We start from the raw sequence: 15,771 nt of genomic DNA on the forward strand, positions 1-15,771 counted from the left end.
GGCTTGAAACAGATGCAACATTGGTCGCTGGGTCATATGAGCAGCCATTTTACTATGAGCCTCGGTAGCAATCTCCAGATGTAGGAACGCACAGCTCATGTGGCTTGTCTTTGCCCCGCAGCTCGTGTACAAGGAGGGTTCGAAGCGGTCCAGAGTCAAGACCAGGTCATTGCGGGGCGGGGCCGGGGGAGGAGGAGAGACAGACAGAGATGTGATGTGAAATGGTTTTTCCAGATGCTGTTGTTCTTCCACTCGTACCCCCTGGACAAATGACTACACACGAGACGCCATACAAGATGCCGACGCCGCCTGCGACACACGTGCACGACGTGAGCCACAGCCCTGACGAAGAGTCGACATCGCCCGGGTGCAAGCGAGACAGCCAACTGGACGACGAGGGCGACAGGAGCAAGAAGCGGCGCATCACTCGAGCATGCGACTTGTGCAACAAGCGTCGCGTCAAGTGCGATGGACAGCAGCCGTGTTCACGGTGTGCAGGACATGATGTATGCGAATATCAAAGAGCAGTCTACAAACGAGGGAAGCCGAGTCGTTCGGCCCTGCTGGAGCGACAGAATGGACACAAGCAGGAAGCCGCGCCCGCACCGCCCGTGCCTGCCCCCGTCCAGGCCCCGGCGCAACCACAACAACAAGCACCTCCGCCACAGCAACAACACTCGCAGCCTCCGCTCCAATCCACCGTGTCCATCACTGCCAATTCGGCCATACCAGACCAGACACAAAATTCATCCGCCTACGCCCGACACAGCTCGTTTGGTACCGATCATGGCATGCAGCCATTCATGCATCGCCCAAGCATGGGAGAACGCCACCCTTCGACCGTCACCTTGGACAGCAACGCGAACATGTGGAACGGTCGATATTCGATTGACTTGGGAACTGCTGCTTTCAACGCATCAATGGCCGCACCCGTCTTTGGTGCAGAAGACAACGCCTCGGAGACAAACTCGGGAGGCGTTGGACATACCAAATACCCTGTCCTTGTCCCGCTACTGCCATATGTTGCCTCTATCTTGACCGAGTCTCAGGCTGCGAGTTTGCTCGAGCTCTACTTTACAAGTCAATTCAACACATTCATGCACCCCGTGTGTCGCCATATACATGCCTTTGTCTTCCGCAAAGCCTCGGTCATGAGCAAGGAGAATCCGAGAAGTTGCAGTCCAGCACTGCTCGCAAGTATGCTATGGGCAGCTGCTGAAACAGGAGGTCCGGAAACTCTGTCCTGGTCACACTCAAAGCGCATCAACATCTGTCGGAAATTGCGACTGGTCACGATTCGCTTGCTCCACCCTCTGGTCCACTCCGACATTGGCTGTGTCCATGAACTGACAGACGGACCAACAAGGAAACTCCAAGAGTCAAGCTCAGGCACGCTCGACGATGTCATAACATATATCCACATCGCTGCCATTACCTCTGCTAGCGAAGAAAAGGCGATGAGCATGAGATGGTGGCACGCAGCTTTTGCTCTTGCACGAGAACTTGGTCTGAACAAGGAACCCATCTCTGGCTCGTCCATCCCTGGTGTATCACCAACAGCCAACAACCAGAGCATGATCGAATTCGAGAGCGATCCCTGGCTGGGACTGAACTCATTCGATTTCGACAACGGTCTTGCACAGTACATGGATGCAGCAGATACCACACAGCCAGAAGTGGATCAAGAGACGCTGGAAGAACGGAGGCGGACCTGGTGGCTCCTCTACATCCAAGATCGCCATTTGGCTCTCTGCTACAACCGACAGAACGCCCTGCTGGATGCCGAGTGCGAGGATCTTTTATTGCCCCTGGATGAGGCATCGTGGCAGTCTGGCAATTTCTCATCTCTCACGCAGCGACCGCAGTTCCCTTCTTTCGAATGTACTGGCCACAATATCTATGGCTGGTTCCTGCCACTCATGACAATTGTCGGCACCATACTCGATTACAACCATCTGAAGAACCACCACACCTTGGGCAAGCTCTACACAGATGGTCAACGCGTGCAGTCTCAGGTCTTGCTGCAACTCGACAACTACGCGCAGAGTCTGGTTCGTTTCGAGCAACAAGCATCAGCACTAGACTACCAAGACATCCACCACACAAAAACTGTCGTCGCATACGCCAACCTTGTCATTCAAGTGTCGCGCGTGTTGCTGGCAGGAAAGTGGGATCCCATGTCTCTGTTCGACGATCGAGATCTCTTCATGGCTACTCCATCATTCACCACAACCATCGCAAATGCCATCGCAGCTGCCGACAACGTCTCTCATATTCTTGATGTTGACCCAGATCTCGGCTTTGTTCCCTACTTCCTCGGCATCCAACTACTACAAGGCAGTCTCCCACTTCTCCTGATCGTGGATCGACTACAAACAGAGACGGATCCGAAGATAATCAATGCCTGCGAAGTCATCATTCGCGCGACCGAGGCCTGTGTGTCGACACTGGACACCGAATATCAGGTAAGCCTTCTCCACCTCTTACTCTACCATCTCAATACTGACGTGTTCTCTCTCATTAGCGAAACTACCGCCAGATTCTCCGCTCCGCAGTCACACAAGCACGAGGCCGCTACGTACCACAGAAAGAAACACAATACCGACGACACACCGTCCTCGCACTGTATCGCTGGACGAAGAATGGCACAGGAATTGCGCTAAGATAGCGAAAAAGAGTCAAGGAGAAATACACGGGTTGGAGGATCGGACACGAAAGATCATGACATTGTTAGGGCGTTTTGGATGGCATACTGAGCACCACCGCGAAGAAATTCGCTGGCTGCAGGCATACACGCTTTTGGAAGAATTGGCCGCTCGTTCAGGACACGAGCTGGCATTTGTTGTACATACCCTCGTTTTACTATTCTAATGTGCATTTTTTGGACGATGGCAATTGTTCTTCACCCGTACTCGGTTCTGTTGCACAAATTTTGTGAATCTGGACGTGTTGCAGACAGCTGTTGTGTATCGTTGGGCATAGGGCTCGCGCTCTATCGTTCTCAACAACGAGCTTGGGTCAGGGTGCTATCCCAAACAAGCCTCGAAGGTGTTGACGACGACATTACTCAACGACCACCAGATATTTTTGTTCTGTCACATACACGGTGAAATTATGATTGGCATGAGTAGACGATATGATGAGATCTAAATAATCGCCATCCGTCTTCGTAGCAAGAACGTCCAAAATGAATTTTGACATCTTGAATTTCAAAAGATGCTCTCAGTTTTATATCACCGACACTCCATCGTCAATGATCAACATTACAACAGTTGTTTACTGAGCAAGATGACGGCACAGATCTGTATACAAGATAGTGACAAAGATCACGTCTCAACTCGATGGGACATCCAGGCAACAGGCAACATGAAACGCGACTTCACCACTGTCTTTCGCGCCGAGCGTCAGGCAGCGACTTCCTATATCAAAAGTCCTCAATGAGAGAATCAAAACACCACCAATTCTCACCGAAAAAGTACTCCCGCGACTCAACCGTAGCAGCCATGACATCTTCTCACCAACACCTGATCAAACACCCCTATCTCGATGCCTCTGCTCTCCTTCTCCCTTATCCCTCGGGCCGGATCACCATCTACGAAACAGCCCTTCGGCGCGATCGGCAAAACCGAGACTGTGATGGATCTGTTACGCCATTTACCATGTTTAGATGGCAAAGGAATTGGGCATATGATTGCCTATGAAACTATTCCAGTGGACTTTACGGTAGACGCTACGGCGTTGATCGGGAGGATACCCGAGTTTCCTATTATGGGGCATTGTGTTTATATCACAGATGGGTGTGGGAGAGAGGGGTATAGGTTGATTGTCGATATTGAGGAGGGTGTGTTTGTGGTGGCTGCTTTCCAGTGCTGAGGCTACAGCTAATGATCGAGCGAATCAGGCACGACCACAGCCTTTAGCATCACTGGCTATGAGTGGCTGAGTGAATCCTGGGAGTATCACAAAGACCGGCCGGCAATCGATGAATGGCGCGCCCACCGCACTCTTCCGACTACGGAATTCTTTGCCGCTTGGACGCAGCGATATGAGAAATTGGTCTGGTTCATTTCTCCTTGCCCAAACTACCCAGGAGGAGGGTCCTTCCAGACCAGAGCAAACAGTTGGGACGAGCAAGAGGAAATCTTGCATCAAGAACTTACCAAAAGGATTCCTGACTGTTCCGAAGCCGAAGGGATTGAAGACCCCAATGATAGAGCTGAAGACTTTGACAATCAAGTATCCTCCGGTAAGTGACAGAGTACTGGTGCTTTCGATGTACCAACACGGTCGAATGCAAGTTTGGCTGATGCGGGAATATAGGAGATCTATAACACACATCTTCGATATGGTGGGGGCAGCGACAGTTTTGACAAGCAGGCTTGTGGAGTCACATTGACGGAGATGGAACGACACCACAGCAGGGTATCGCACCGCCTGTATGAGTTGAACGATCCGGATAATGCTCTGTTTGATTGGACTCTCGTGGTCAGCTTACACAGCATGTTCTGTTCATGGACTGCCAGGCCTGATGACTTTGATCTTCCGAGAAGACTATTGTCCTCCCTCCCCGTGTGCTAATCTTTGTAACTCTAGTCCCCTACGCTTCTCTCTCCCATGAAGATGTAGAACGCAATGCTTGCTATAAAAAGGCACAGTGATTTCCAGATAAAAGATAGACCCAAAGAGAGTATTGACGAACACTATATCTCGATGGATTCGATCCAGTCCCTGAGAACATTGTGCATTTTGATAGGTAGCCGCGTTACAAACCCTTTGCACACAGGGATGTCAAACGACCTAAGACAACGAACAAAGAGCAATGAGTTCCAAGCCCCATTGTCAGCGTCAGCGTTGACGTTGACGTTGCAAATGTGGAAGTCACGCCGCATCTTCCGCAAAAATTCTCAAAAGTTCCGTCCACCTCCCAGTCGCTTTACCACAACCAAAACTCGACTGAACGATGACAAAACAATGATTCCGCCCGGGCTCGAACCGGGGACCGCCTGTGTGTTAGACAGAAGTGATAACCAACTACACCACAGAACCAATTCATGAACGAACGGTCAACAAGAGAGTATATGGTCAGCGAAAAATTTGCAAAATTCGCAGCCAGTGACAGCAACAGATTGAGGACAGCGCATGCCTTGGGACCCATAGTACCCTGGGAGCTGGCGGGAAACAGTCAGAGCAGCTATTTGACACCTCACGTATCGCCAGTGCTGGAGAAGAGTCGGCCGTACTAAGCCATCTCATCTGCTTACTCAATTCCTTCCGTCCAACGTTCGCCGAATGATGCATGTGATGATGGAATGATCGAAAGGGTATGAAAATGGATCCTGCAGGCTGTGACACGGCCGTCGGCGGTGCTTCGGACGAATGCTGGAGACTTGTTGTCACAGGAACAAGCCGAAGCTCTCGGAGGAGCTGGAACAGGCGGCCTGGCGACACCGAGGATATCCTTCAATGCTCAAGAACATATTCCAAAGGTACTTCATGAAAGGCCTTTAATGTGAGAATCGAGATGATCGAGTGGTTGGGTTGAATAAATGTGAAGAAAAGGAACAAGTGGAAGAGAAAACATGACGTGTTGGAGTCTCCTCAGCCGAGGTTCACCTTTACGTGGGGGAACCCATGATGATACCAAGGCAAGCTCTCGAGTCTCGAGACAAGCAGAAGATCAAACCACACCAGACCCATCATGTCAAACTCTCCAATCGAAGTGCTCATCTTCGGCGCAGGCGCCGTAGGAGCTTTCTACGGCTCCAGACTCGCCCAAGCGCCAAACGTCAAGGTCTCGTGTGTATGCCGCTCCAACTACAAGGCCGTGGCCAGCAATGGCTTTTCAGTGAGCTCGCCGCAATACGGCGACTACAAATGGGTGCCTACGCGTGTGTTTGCGAATCCGAAAGAGGCTGAGCAGAGTGGAGTTAAGTGGGAGTATATCGTCGTCAGCACAAAGGCGTTGCCGGATGTCAGTGACGACTCAAAGTCGTTGGAGGGATTGGTGCATGAGGGAACGGCTGTTGTGCTGATACAGAATGGGCTGGGAGTTGAAGAGGCATATGCGAAACGCTTCCCGTCAGCGAGCATTCTCAGCGCCGTCACAGTCGTGTCGGCTGCGCAAGAACAGCATGGCGAGATCAAGCACAACCGCTGGACGCGCATCAACATTGGTCCTTACCTCCCAGACGCATCCTCGTCCTCGTCGAACGCTGAGCAACAAAACACCAAGTTCGCACAACTGCTGCAGCACGGTGGAGTGAAAGATGCAGAAGCCTACACACACGCCAAACTCCAACTCGTGCGCTGGCACAAACTCGCCATCAATGCCTCGATGAACCCCTCGAGCGTCCTCTCTAACGGCAGCACAAACGCAGCAATGGCCAAAGACCCAGAGCTGTCCCGCCATCTCCACGCAACCATGCTCGAGATCCTGACCACCGCGCCCAAGATCATCGGTCAAGACTTCCCGCCCGAGTTTGCTTCAGCCGACAAATTGCTCGCCAGCACGAGGAAGAACACGTCGGGAAGCAGACCCAGCATGTGGCTTGATTGGGAGGCGGGCAAGTCGATGGAGCTGGAAGTCATACTCGGCAATCCCATACGCATTGCCAGGGACAAGGGCTTTGAGATGCCGAGGCTGCAGACCTTGTACGCGTTGTTGAAGATGGCGCAGTCGAACAGAGACCAAGCTGCCAAGGCCAAGTTGTGAGGTGGTGTTTGTAGATTTGTAGTCAGCTAGTCAGCTCGCTTTGCAGCCTGCATGAGCAACCGAACTGTGTAAAGAGTGGGACTCGCACGCGGCTGAAGAAGAACCTTTAACTTCGCTCTGACTTGTCAAGGTTTCCATTGGCGGACTTTCGAAAAGTGTGTTTTACTGTAGCCTTCTGTGGTGGCTTTTTCACGGCCGGATCCTTGTCGGACCACTCGAGTACCCAGGGCCAAGACCCTCAACTGCATATTCTCCTTGTGCGTATCTTGTACCTTGCTGTTGTCAACCCTGACTTTACCCGATGGCTCATCCAGAGAACACTCTGTATCCTTGTAGAATCTCGACTTTGTGTCTGCGTTCATGTGCGACAGCCACCCACCTGAAGCGGAGCTGACCCTGAAGCCTCGAACTCCGGACCTGAGCAAATCGTGGTAGCTGAAAGATAGACTTCGCCCATACTTTTCTGGTCTGTTGGATAGAAGCCCTATTCGAACCACGAAATAGGCAAAAGTATTCCTCAGAGGAATAGGGAGCACGTGAAAGACTTGCAAGAAAGACTTTGGGTCTATCGATAGGACAGATAGTGGATAAGAAATCAATAGAAATGTAGGCGCAGTAAAGTACGACGAGTGCCGCCGGTCAGTGGTGCATTTCTGTTGCTTTGGTGTCCCAAGAAAACATCCCGCGCACCACGTTGACCGTCTTCCCGTCGGCTGTACCGACTTGTTGGGTGAATTTGACGGGACTGGCCACATGGACGTCTACTCCGAGTCGCGCAACACACAGCTTCCAGTTGATGGAAGATGACACTATGCGAGACTCGGCAGACAAAACATGTGAAGATACCAAGAGAAATCCACACAAAACGGGTTTCGATGGACAATGCGTATTGCGTGTGGGCAAAAGTGGAGGACGTGTCCCACTCCATCTTTCGGTAAGCGTAGTGGGCGTTGGCGAAGAAACTGCACTCTGTTGATGGAGTCAAGCTCTCGTTGCGGCATCGCCCAGAAGGGTTGAAGATGTGCAGTTTGTGTGTCGCGTGCGCTGTACCTTTCGTTTGCATGCGGAATCGAAGATCTCTCGCTGTTGTCATATCCCGTCCTTGCATGAAAGGCTCTTCGCTACGAGTCGGTATCCGAGAGTCGAAGAGACGCCGTTGAGGATGACAGCGGACAAGTGTGCATGTTGGGCTTGCGGTCCGATGGATGCTGCACCATTCAAAGTCAGCCTCAGTTGTCGAAAAAGTCTTATTGTCGTCAAACGAATCAGTGTCACGCCGCTAAACGCAAAGAGTAATTGTTCTACCGAGACATCGATACACTATTCGATCGCTCTATTGATCCTTCGAGCAACGTAGCCAGAATTTGAGATCTGTGAGACTAGGTTGATAGATTTGAAGATTGAGAATCGATAAGATAGAAGTCTATTGGAATCGACCATCCATGTCTACAAGGACCCCTTGCGTTCAATCTACTGCCATTGTAACCACGTGTGGAAGGTGCGACTGCATGTAAGCGCTGGCTTGCGCCTTGCATATGTTGGACGATCTGTTGAACATGATCCCGTCACAAGTTTCGTCCTCGCCAGAAAGAAACAGAGCACACGACTGTCACAATCTGCCATAATTCAACAACGCGCGTCTGCTCCAATGGAATCTGAACAATTCAGGAGTCGGCACTTCTATCAACACAAAGCCCCACCCACACACCAGCAGTCTTTTCTATTTTGTTAATTGTCCGATGCAGGGCGCGTAGAAGCAACCGAAGAATTTTACAAAAAGTCGTGGTGGTGTGGATGGATCGGGTGCAGACAGAGAGAGGTTGACAAACAAGGTTTGGTACCTGGACAGCCAGCCAAAGCATATTCAGTGACATCGTTGGTTCCTGAAAATCCGCAACGCCCCCGTACCTGACAATGCGGAAACCCACCCAAGCTCTGCATGCCCTTTTGTTGACGGCCGACGGCGCGCGGACTTTCTGATCCGATCCATGGATGTTCGATTCAAAGGTCCACGACGGCAGCCTTGCCGCCCGCTGCCCAACTGCGGGACGACTTGACCACAGATGGCCAATCATTACTCTAGGTACGTAGCGGCAAGACGTGGAACTGGCCGCAGCAGGCAAGGATGTTGGTGCGGGAATCTCCAACCTGGGACACGGCGCGACGAGACGAGACGTTCAGGACTCCAAGCGCCTCGAGTTTCCGACGTCTCTTCGTCGCGAGTCACAGCAGCCATGTGAAAAGTTTGGATACCGTCAGGCACTCCCGTCCAACTAACCGAATGATGCAAAAGCCACGAGCTGTGTGCGCCTGTGTGCGCGGCAGAGCAACCGTCGACGCTTTCCCCCTTTCACACTCAATTAGCGGGTTCTAGACTTGAGTTCAGTCGCAACAGACGTTCCAAACAGCTGACAATGAATATTCGGACTTGGTACTCAATTTCCATTGGCTCGCTGGGATAAAAGAAAATTGGGGCTCTCGGTCAATGCAGTCCTAAAGTGTATGCAAAGCACAGCTCTTCACACAAGGGCAACCAAGCCAACAAAGCATGGATCTTTGTCTCCAGTCTGGCGCATTGACGAGGCGCCAGATGATGGGAAACGGCTTGATTACGTCCACTGGGAGGGGGGGCCCACGAATGGATTGATGGGCCCTGCATGGCGGCAACGGCTTGATTAAACACTGATCAATACACAAAGTGTGGAAGACGCTCAGATTCATAAAAGAACGGTAAGCCCATCTCATTTCACCTCTCCTTCTTTCATCAAGTCACTCTCTTTTTCACTCTTTTTTTTGGTTGTATACCAGTCGACGCCATCGCGGCCATCACATTCACTTAACACCACTTTCAAACGATAAACCACTCAAACAACAAACCCCTTCTTCACCACCCACACGAATCATCAATTCATCAGTCGTCAATATGCGCTTCAACCTCCCCACCGTTCTTCTCGCCAACCTGGCCCTCAGCAGTGCTGCCGCCATTCCCAAGCCCGCCGTCGAGGAGCGTGGTCTTCTCGGTTCTCTTCTTCAGACTGTTGGCTGCCTGACTGGTCAGAACGCCAAGTCTGCCTCTGCTGGCAAGGCATCTTGGTTCGGCAACGATGGTGACTACGTCACCGAATTCAACAACGAGTCCGGCGAGGACCTTGTCCTTGTCATGTGGGGTTCGTGGGCATCCTGGACGAACGTACAGGCCCCCTTGATCACCTACGAGCTTACAAACGGTTCCTCGGTCAACATCTCAACTGTAACTGGTACTTCGGGTGGTTGGGCCGCTCTCTACGAGGATACCAAGATGGTTAACGGCCAGGTCAGCAACACCTGGGGTGAATTTACCTACTCCGGTCAATACTCCACCGTCGATGTCTCCCGTCTCGTCAACATGAACGGTCGTAACATGACCATCGAGGGCGAACAGTGCGTTTCCGATATGGAGCAGTGCGTCTTCACCTGCGACTCTGGTGATTCCTGCGAGTTCGGCTACACCCTCGAGAACTGCTCGTCGCAGCCTGGTGCTCAGTCTGGCATGTACGCCGGTGCCGCCAGCGGTGGCTGCTTCGTTGGCCAGAACAACAACTTCGTCCGCACCACCTTCAACTAAATGCAATCTTGCATCTGCGGCATCACACACATCTTTACGACTGAGTCTTTTGACTCGAGACATACACACAACAACCAAAACGACCACTTCTGCTTTTGAAGCTTTCTTGTATATACACCCAACCTTTTTTTCGCTTCTCATCTTGATATCACTCTTTCCAACCAAACCAATTCAAACTTTTTTTCTATCTTCATCTATTGTCGCTCATTGTTTCGAACATTCACCGTGATGACATTGTTGTGATGTACCCATGTATCGAAGTCTGCCCCTGGAGCTTGACTTTCAGTCGTTGCAACGCTCTACGATCGTTGTCTCATTTCCCCTGTACATCGACAACATCTCGCAATTTTATCGCCATGCGCAATCGCTATAACAACACCACAGCCACAGCCACCCTTGATTACAGCGAAGATCATGTGCCGTGATAATGAAGTCTCTTTGATATTGAGTGCCGAGTAATCGATTTCACTTCCAAATCACCGAGTTCTATCGACGAGTCTATTCAGGTACGGTAGTTTAGAGCTTCAACTTGTGTTTCACGTCATCCGCTGGTTCTACTCCTATTGCTCGTACCTCTGTAGCCTTTTCCGCCGTTCTTACGAGGTAAGGAAGCACTTGCGTCTTCGTTGTTGACTGGCACGGTACAAGAGTACGAAGCTCAAAGCTCAAACACAGGGGGCAGGCAGCATGTGCGTACGAGCCTCGGAGAACTTCTGAAACAACAGGCGCAATTCTTGCTCTGGTACAGTGATACTTTGCAATAGGAGCCAAATCTGGAAGCACCTCCTATTCTTAGGCTGAGGAGAGGTGCTTACGACGATGGCAGTGTGATCGATTGGGCGTTGCGCGTCTCTCGTGGAGTATTGGCAGCGGCTATGTAGGGGCAAGGAGAGTTGGTCATAAGTGCTGGCCGTGCGGATGGAAGGGAAGGCGTTTGGAATGTTAGAGAAAGAAGTGTTTGGAAAAAGACGACGGCGATGGATTGGCAACGCTGCGGCTTGTCTGCAACGCATGAGATGTCACCTTGCCGTACATCGCGACTAGGTACCCAAATGCAAAAAACTTGTGAAAGGTACAACAATTTCTGCTCACAAATCTCACCTGTAATATTCTTCGCGATCATTCCTATTGGTCTGGGTTGTCATGCATATTGATCTACAGTGTGAAGGCAGGCCCAACTGGGTGAACATGGCGTCGCGACAATGTTGCGACGTCGTCTCGTGGGCAAGATGTCGAAGGTCCAACTCGAGGTAGGAGCGACCTTCCACCAGGACCTCGAGGCTTCTGTCTGATAAACAAACGGCTGGAATGGTCTGATCAAAACAGAGCAAGAGCGCCTGAGCGCGAGTCTTTTTGCATATTAACACAATGATCAGACGCATGATTTCCATGCGATGCATGGCACGAGTAGTCTCGATCTGATGCGTCTACAGCCAAGATGTCGAATTCTTCGATTTGTTCTAACTTGCTCAAACTCACTCCGCGCCATGGTCCTGAATACTTCATCAACTGGCCGGATCATCCCTCTCTTCTTCCACTTTCCCTCTCCAGATCTTCTGCATAGCTTTGTCCGACAAATGTGCAACCCTTTCGAATGCTTTTTATCTCCCGATAGGGAGCGAGGGTTGGTTCTTCCACCTCCATACAAGACCAACGTACCATGGGACCCGCTGACTGGGCGCTACGATTACATGCTACCAGATTATGCAATCCGTTCTCTCCAGCGTTGTTTGATCTGGCGCATGGCTATCGATTGGAAGCTGCAACGGCATATCGAGAAGTACGACAGACCACAGGGTCCGGCGTACGCGAACTTTGAGAGAAACTGTGGACTTTTTGGCTGCTACGTGCTCGGCAAGCGAAGCTCCAATGTACTGGAGGGCCATCTATCTAAAACCCTTTTTGGACCGGGCGAATCTATCGGTATCCCGAGGAGTAAGCAGTTGCTAGAGCACTTTACTGCAAATGCGTACTATGCTGATATACTGACCCACCTCAGATCTTCTAGAGTTCTTCATACTCTCGATGCGACAAGCGGAGCAGAACCCACTCAAACGTATTGCCTGCCGTCGAAACGCAATGATGCTCGTCCGACTAGTCCTGGACTCCAGTATCCTGATCGATCTCATGGCTCCCGGGACCGTCTTCGCCAGAAAGCTCAAGGCCAAATGCGCGAAACTGCACAAGGAGAACTTTCCTTGGCTGTTGGAGCCAGCAAAAATCGGTATCGGTGAGTCCATCAAGGCAAGAGCCACCGACATATACAACGAGGACGTGCCAACAGGTCGTTGGAAGGAGACGGAATTGCTGTTGCGAGAATGTATGCGTCCGTGTGCTGCTTTGATGGATCTTAACCTCATCTTGTCGACTATCCGCGAGGTCAACATGTCTTACTTGGAGCCGGACGCTGATGTTGGTCGACCACCCGAGTTTGTGATGCGTCCTTTGCGTGCGCACAGAGATCTTTTGCCGGCTGTCATTGTCTGCGGTCCTGTTCGATGGCAGAATACAGACCTGACTGTCACTACAGCCACACCGAGAGCCGATCGAGCAAACCAGAAATCAAGCAAGCAAGCAATTCGGGACACGGTCGCGACACTATATTGCTTGATCATCGGGAGATAATAGATAGCTCTGACCCCAGTCTGGTAGGTGGAAAAAAGCACTTTCGAGATATGGATTCTGTCTACAACAGAGCCACCTGGTTAGCATCTCTCCATGGGCTCAAAGCATCTTGTAAAGCAGTCATGTATTTCTATAATCAAAAGAACATGAGTCATCCATCTTGGTACCCTCGCAGGAGCGGCGAAATCACCCGAAGTATCAGTTACACTCGAAATGCTAATCAAGGGGGAACTGTTTGTAAGCTCGAAGACGATCAAAGGAGCGTTCACATTCGTCCAGCTGCCCATGGGATCCCACTGACAAGGACGAGGACTTAGCCGGATTCGCTGTTGAATTCGATAATCTCCTAATGCGATGCAATCCAAGGCGACATCGAAGCATTCAAGTTGCAGGCATCAGCCATGTTCACGCAGAGTCTCTAATATTATGACTCTCGATAGAAGCCTCTTGTTTCATGAAGTTGTTGTGAATATCTATAGCTACATATATTACACACTCCAGCACATGAAGAGAACTAGTAATTCTCAGGCAACCCCAATCCAGCATAATCCGGAACACTACCACACTTGAACGTCCGGGCCCAAGTCTTCTCCGGTAAAATACCAGCAGCAAGACCGTCTTTGTAACTCCATTGAGCTGCAGTCTCCGTCTTCCACGTCCAGTAGAACCAACCCCACCCCTGCTCAAAGCTGAACATCTGCGCTTCCGCAAAGTCTCTGAGCCATTGTTTGTACCCCGCTGAGTAGGATGAGGGTGATGCATTGGCATTGGAGCAAGAGCAGCGCGGAGAATTGGCCGTGGGACAAGTTGGATTGAGAACGGAGCCATCGAGGGAGCCGCCGGGTGTGGAGACCATGTTCAGAGTGCCTTCCCAGCGTGATCCCACGCCCACATTGTTGAGGTAGGTGGCACAGTCTGTGTCTGCTTGACTCCATTCGCCGCAAAGTGTAGGGCCAAAGCCAGTGGCCTTGTTGCTAGAGCGTAGAGTTTGGTTCGTCCAGCCACCGCAAGCAAAGTCGACTTTGGCGCTGTGATCAAGGGCGATTTGTTGATTGTTGAAGATGACGTATTGGTGCACATCAAGCAGCAGATTATCGAAATCCTGAAGCTCGCCTTGCCAGTTATCCAAGCCTCTAAAGCCATCGCCGAAGGTGACGACTGCAGTCATGTTGTTTGCACGTATCTTCTGAATTGCGGTTTTCGTCCACGTGAGCACAGTGTCCACATCCAGATATGTCATCTTGGGCTCGTTGACAAGACCGTAGATGGTGATGATATTCTTGTAGCGAGGCTGAGCGAAGAAAGTGCTGAGTTGAGAGTGGATATCCAGGGTACGTTGGCCATTTATTGTGCCATCTGTACCATTCAGCCAGTTTATGGCGCCTTGGTGTCCGCTGTGGTTCCAGCCATTTTGACTGCCTGGGGCGCCGTGGAGGTCGAGGTTGATGCGTATGCCGTATTTGCGGGCCCATTCGATGGCGCGGAGGAGGTAGCGCCATGATACTTTGGCGACGTAGGGGTCGTTGTCGTAAGTCGTGACTGCCCAGTAGGAGAAGGGGATGCGTACATGGTCGAAGCCCGCGGCTTGCATGCCAGCAAAGTCTGCTTCGGTGATGAAGGTCGCGTAGTGTTTTTCGAGTGTTGTTTGAGCTCTGCTTGCTCCTAATTTACTGCATAGCGTCCATTCGTCGATAACTCCATCGCTGGTCTTGAAGTCGGAGAAGAGGGAAGGCGTGATGACTGGTTCGATGCTGAACCAGCCTCCGGCGTTGACTCCCCTGATGGGCATCTTGCCATACTCCCAAGGCTTGTTGAGAGCGGGTACGTTGGCATTGGCTTGTGTCGAGTCATCCCAGGTGTCGTTGAGTCCCATCGTAGAGAGTCCGCCTACAGTCGCTGACGTGTATGTGACATTGAAGTCTGTGGTGTCGTACCAGGTAAAGGGATCTAAGACTGTTCCCTGAGCTTCCTTTGGTATGTCTGATTGCGAAATGCCGTCTAGGTTCTTGTTTGAAGGCGAATTCGACGAACTTGATGAGTCGCTGGCTGTATTTGCCGGAGTTGATGATTTGTTTTTGTTGGACAGGACCACTCCTACTGGAATCACGATAGCCAATATGACTATCAGGATGATTCCAACAATGCCTGGAGAAATTGTCAGTGTTAAGTCTCACAGTCCTTCCAACATGACTTACCAATCCTCCTTCGTTTCCGCCGCCGTGCTTCATCCTCGGACTCAACACTGCCAACACCACCTCTCAGTCGTGCTCTCTGATCGACCAACACAACTTTCTCATCGTAAGGCTCAGCGCCACGTTCGAGATAAGTCCCACTGACGACTCTCAGTTGCTTCCGTCTTTCCCTGTGTCGATCCTCAACTCCCTCGCCTCTCCCCCTCCTCCGCCTTTCTCTCCTTTCGCGTCTTTCGCGTCTTTCCCGCCTCTCTGCCTCTTCCTCAGCAGTCCTATGCCTTCTGGTATCTTTGATCCCTCCATTACTATTCCAATTCACGTCTCCCACATTACGTGCATCCAATTCTTCCAAAGCACCTGCGCTCAACGCATTGCTGCTTTCCGTAGTCTCATCTTCAGGGTAAGAGTATCGTTTCTTCCTCGGTATCTCCTTCCTCGGACTTTGAGATTCAGAATCACGTCTGTGGTGACGATGCGGCGAAGAAGGCAGTAATTCGCTTGTGCTGTCGTTATAGCGGTGTCCTTTGCGTCGCTGATGTCGTTCGCCACGTTCTGGATTTCTTTTGTCGTGTTCTGGAGTCGGCATGACGGGTGCGGATTTGTGGTTGTTATCGGTGGGATGTTGGCGAAAAAACGGT

The 15,771-nt window shown here is 51.2% G+C and overlaps 6 protein-coding genes across 6 annotated transcripts; 5 read left to right on the top strand and 1 right to left on the bottom strand.

The window, feature by feature from the left end:
- Positions 1 to 296: 296 nt before the first annotated feature.
- On the top strand, positions 297 to 2,668 carry M436DRAFT_71692 (uncharacterized protein; the record flags this gene model as incomplete). Its single annotated transcript, XM_013573233.1, has 3 exons — positions 297 to 635; positions 669 to 2,465; positions 2,525 to 2,668. 3 exons carry the CDS (start codon positions 297 to 299, stop codon positions 2,666 to 2,668), a joined length of 2,280 nt encoding a protein of 759 aa, XP_013428687.1.
- Positions 2,669 to 3,546: 878 nt separating this feature from the next.
- Positions 3,547 to 4,254, top strand: M436DRAFT_62646 (uncharacterized protein; the record flags this gene model as incomplete). Its single annotated transcript, XM_013573171.1, has 2 exons — positions 3,547 to 3,841; positions 3,902 to 4,254. The coding sequence occupies 2 exons, from the start codon at positions 3,547 to 3,549 to the stop codon at positions 4,252 to 4,254; spliced, it is 648 nt and encodes a 215-aa protein (XP_013428625.1).
- Positions 4,255 to 5,698: 1,444 nt separating this feature from the next.
- On the top strand, positions 5,699 to 6,712 carry M436DRAFT_44009 (2-dehydropantoate 2-reductase; the record flags this gene model as incomplete). Its single annotated transcript, XM_013573051.1, has 1 exon — positions 5,699 to 6,712. One exon carries the CDS (start codon positions 5,699 to 5,701, stop codon positions 6,710 to 6,712), a length of 1,014 nt encoding a protein of 337 aa, XP_013428505.1.
- Positions 6,713 to 9,677: 2,965 nt separating this feature from the next.
- Positions 9,678 to 10,271, top strand: M436DRAFT_11435 (uncharacterized protein; the record flags this gene model as incomplete). The annotated part of the gene is made up of 1 exon (XM_013572891.1): positions 9,678 to 10,271. A coding segment is annotated over one exon (594 nt), but the record flags the coding sequence as incomplete, so codon positions are not given.
- Positions 10,272 to 11,803: 1,532 nt separating this feature from the next.
- M436DRAFT_62649 (uncharacterized protein) lies at positions 11,804 to 12,941 on the top strand (the record flags this gene model as incomplete). Its single annotated transcript, XM_013573172.1, has 2 exons — positions 11,804 to 12,251; positions 12,316 to 12,941. The coding sequence occupies 2 exons, from the start codon at positions 11,804 to 11,806 to the stop codon at positions 12,939 to 12,941; spliced, it is 1,074 nt and encodes a 357-aa protein (XP_013428626.1).
- A 514-nt stretch (positions 12,942 to 13,455) lies between these two features.
- On the bottom strand, positions 13,456 to 15,072 carry M436DRAFT_44446 (glycoside hydrolase; the record flags this gene model as incomplete). The annotated part of the gene is made up of 1 exon (XM_013573142.1): positions 13,456 to 15,072. A coding segment is annotated over one exon (1,617 nt), but the record flags the coding sequence as incomplete, so codon positions are not given.
- Positions 15,073 to 15,771: the final 699 nt, after the last annotated feature.

This window comes from Aureobasidium namibiae, assembly GCF_000721765.1.
Source record: "Aureobasidium namibiae CBS 147.97 unplaced genomic scaffold scaffold_6, whole genome shotgun sequence".
Taxonomy (NCBI): Eukaryota; Fungi; Ascomycota; class Dothideomycetes; order Dothideales; family Saccotheciaceae; genus Aureobasidium; species Aureobasidium namibiae.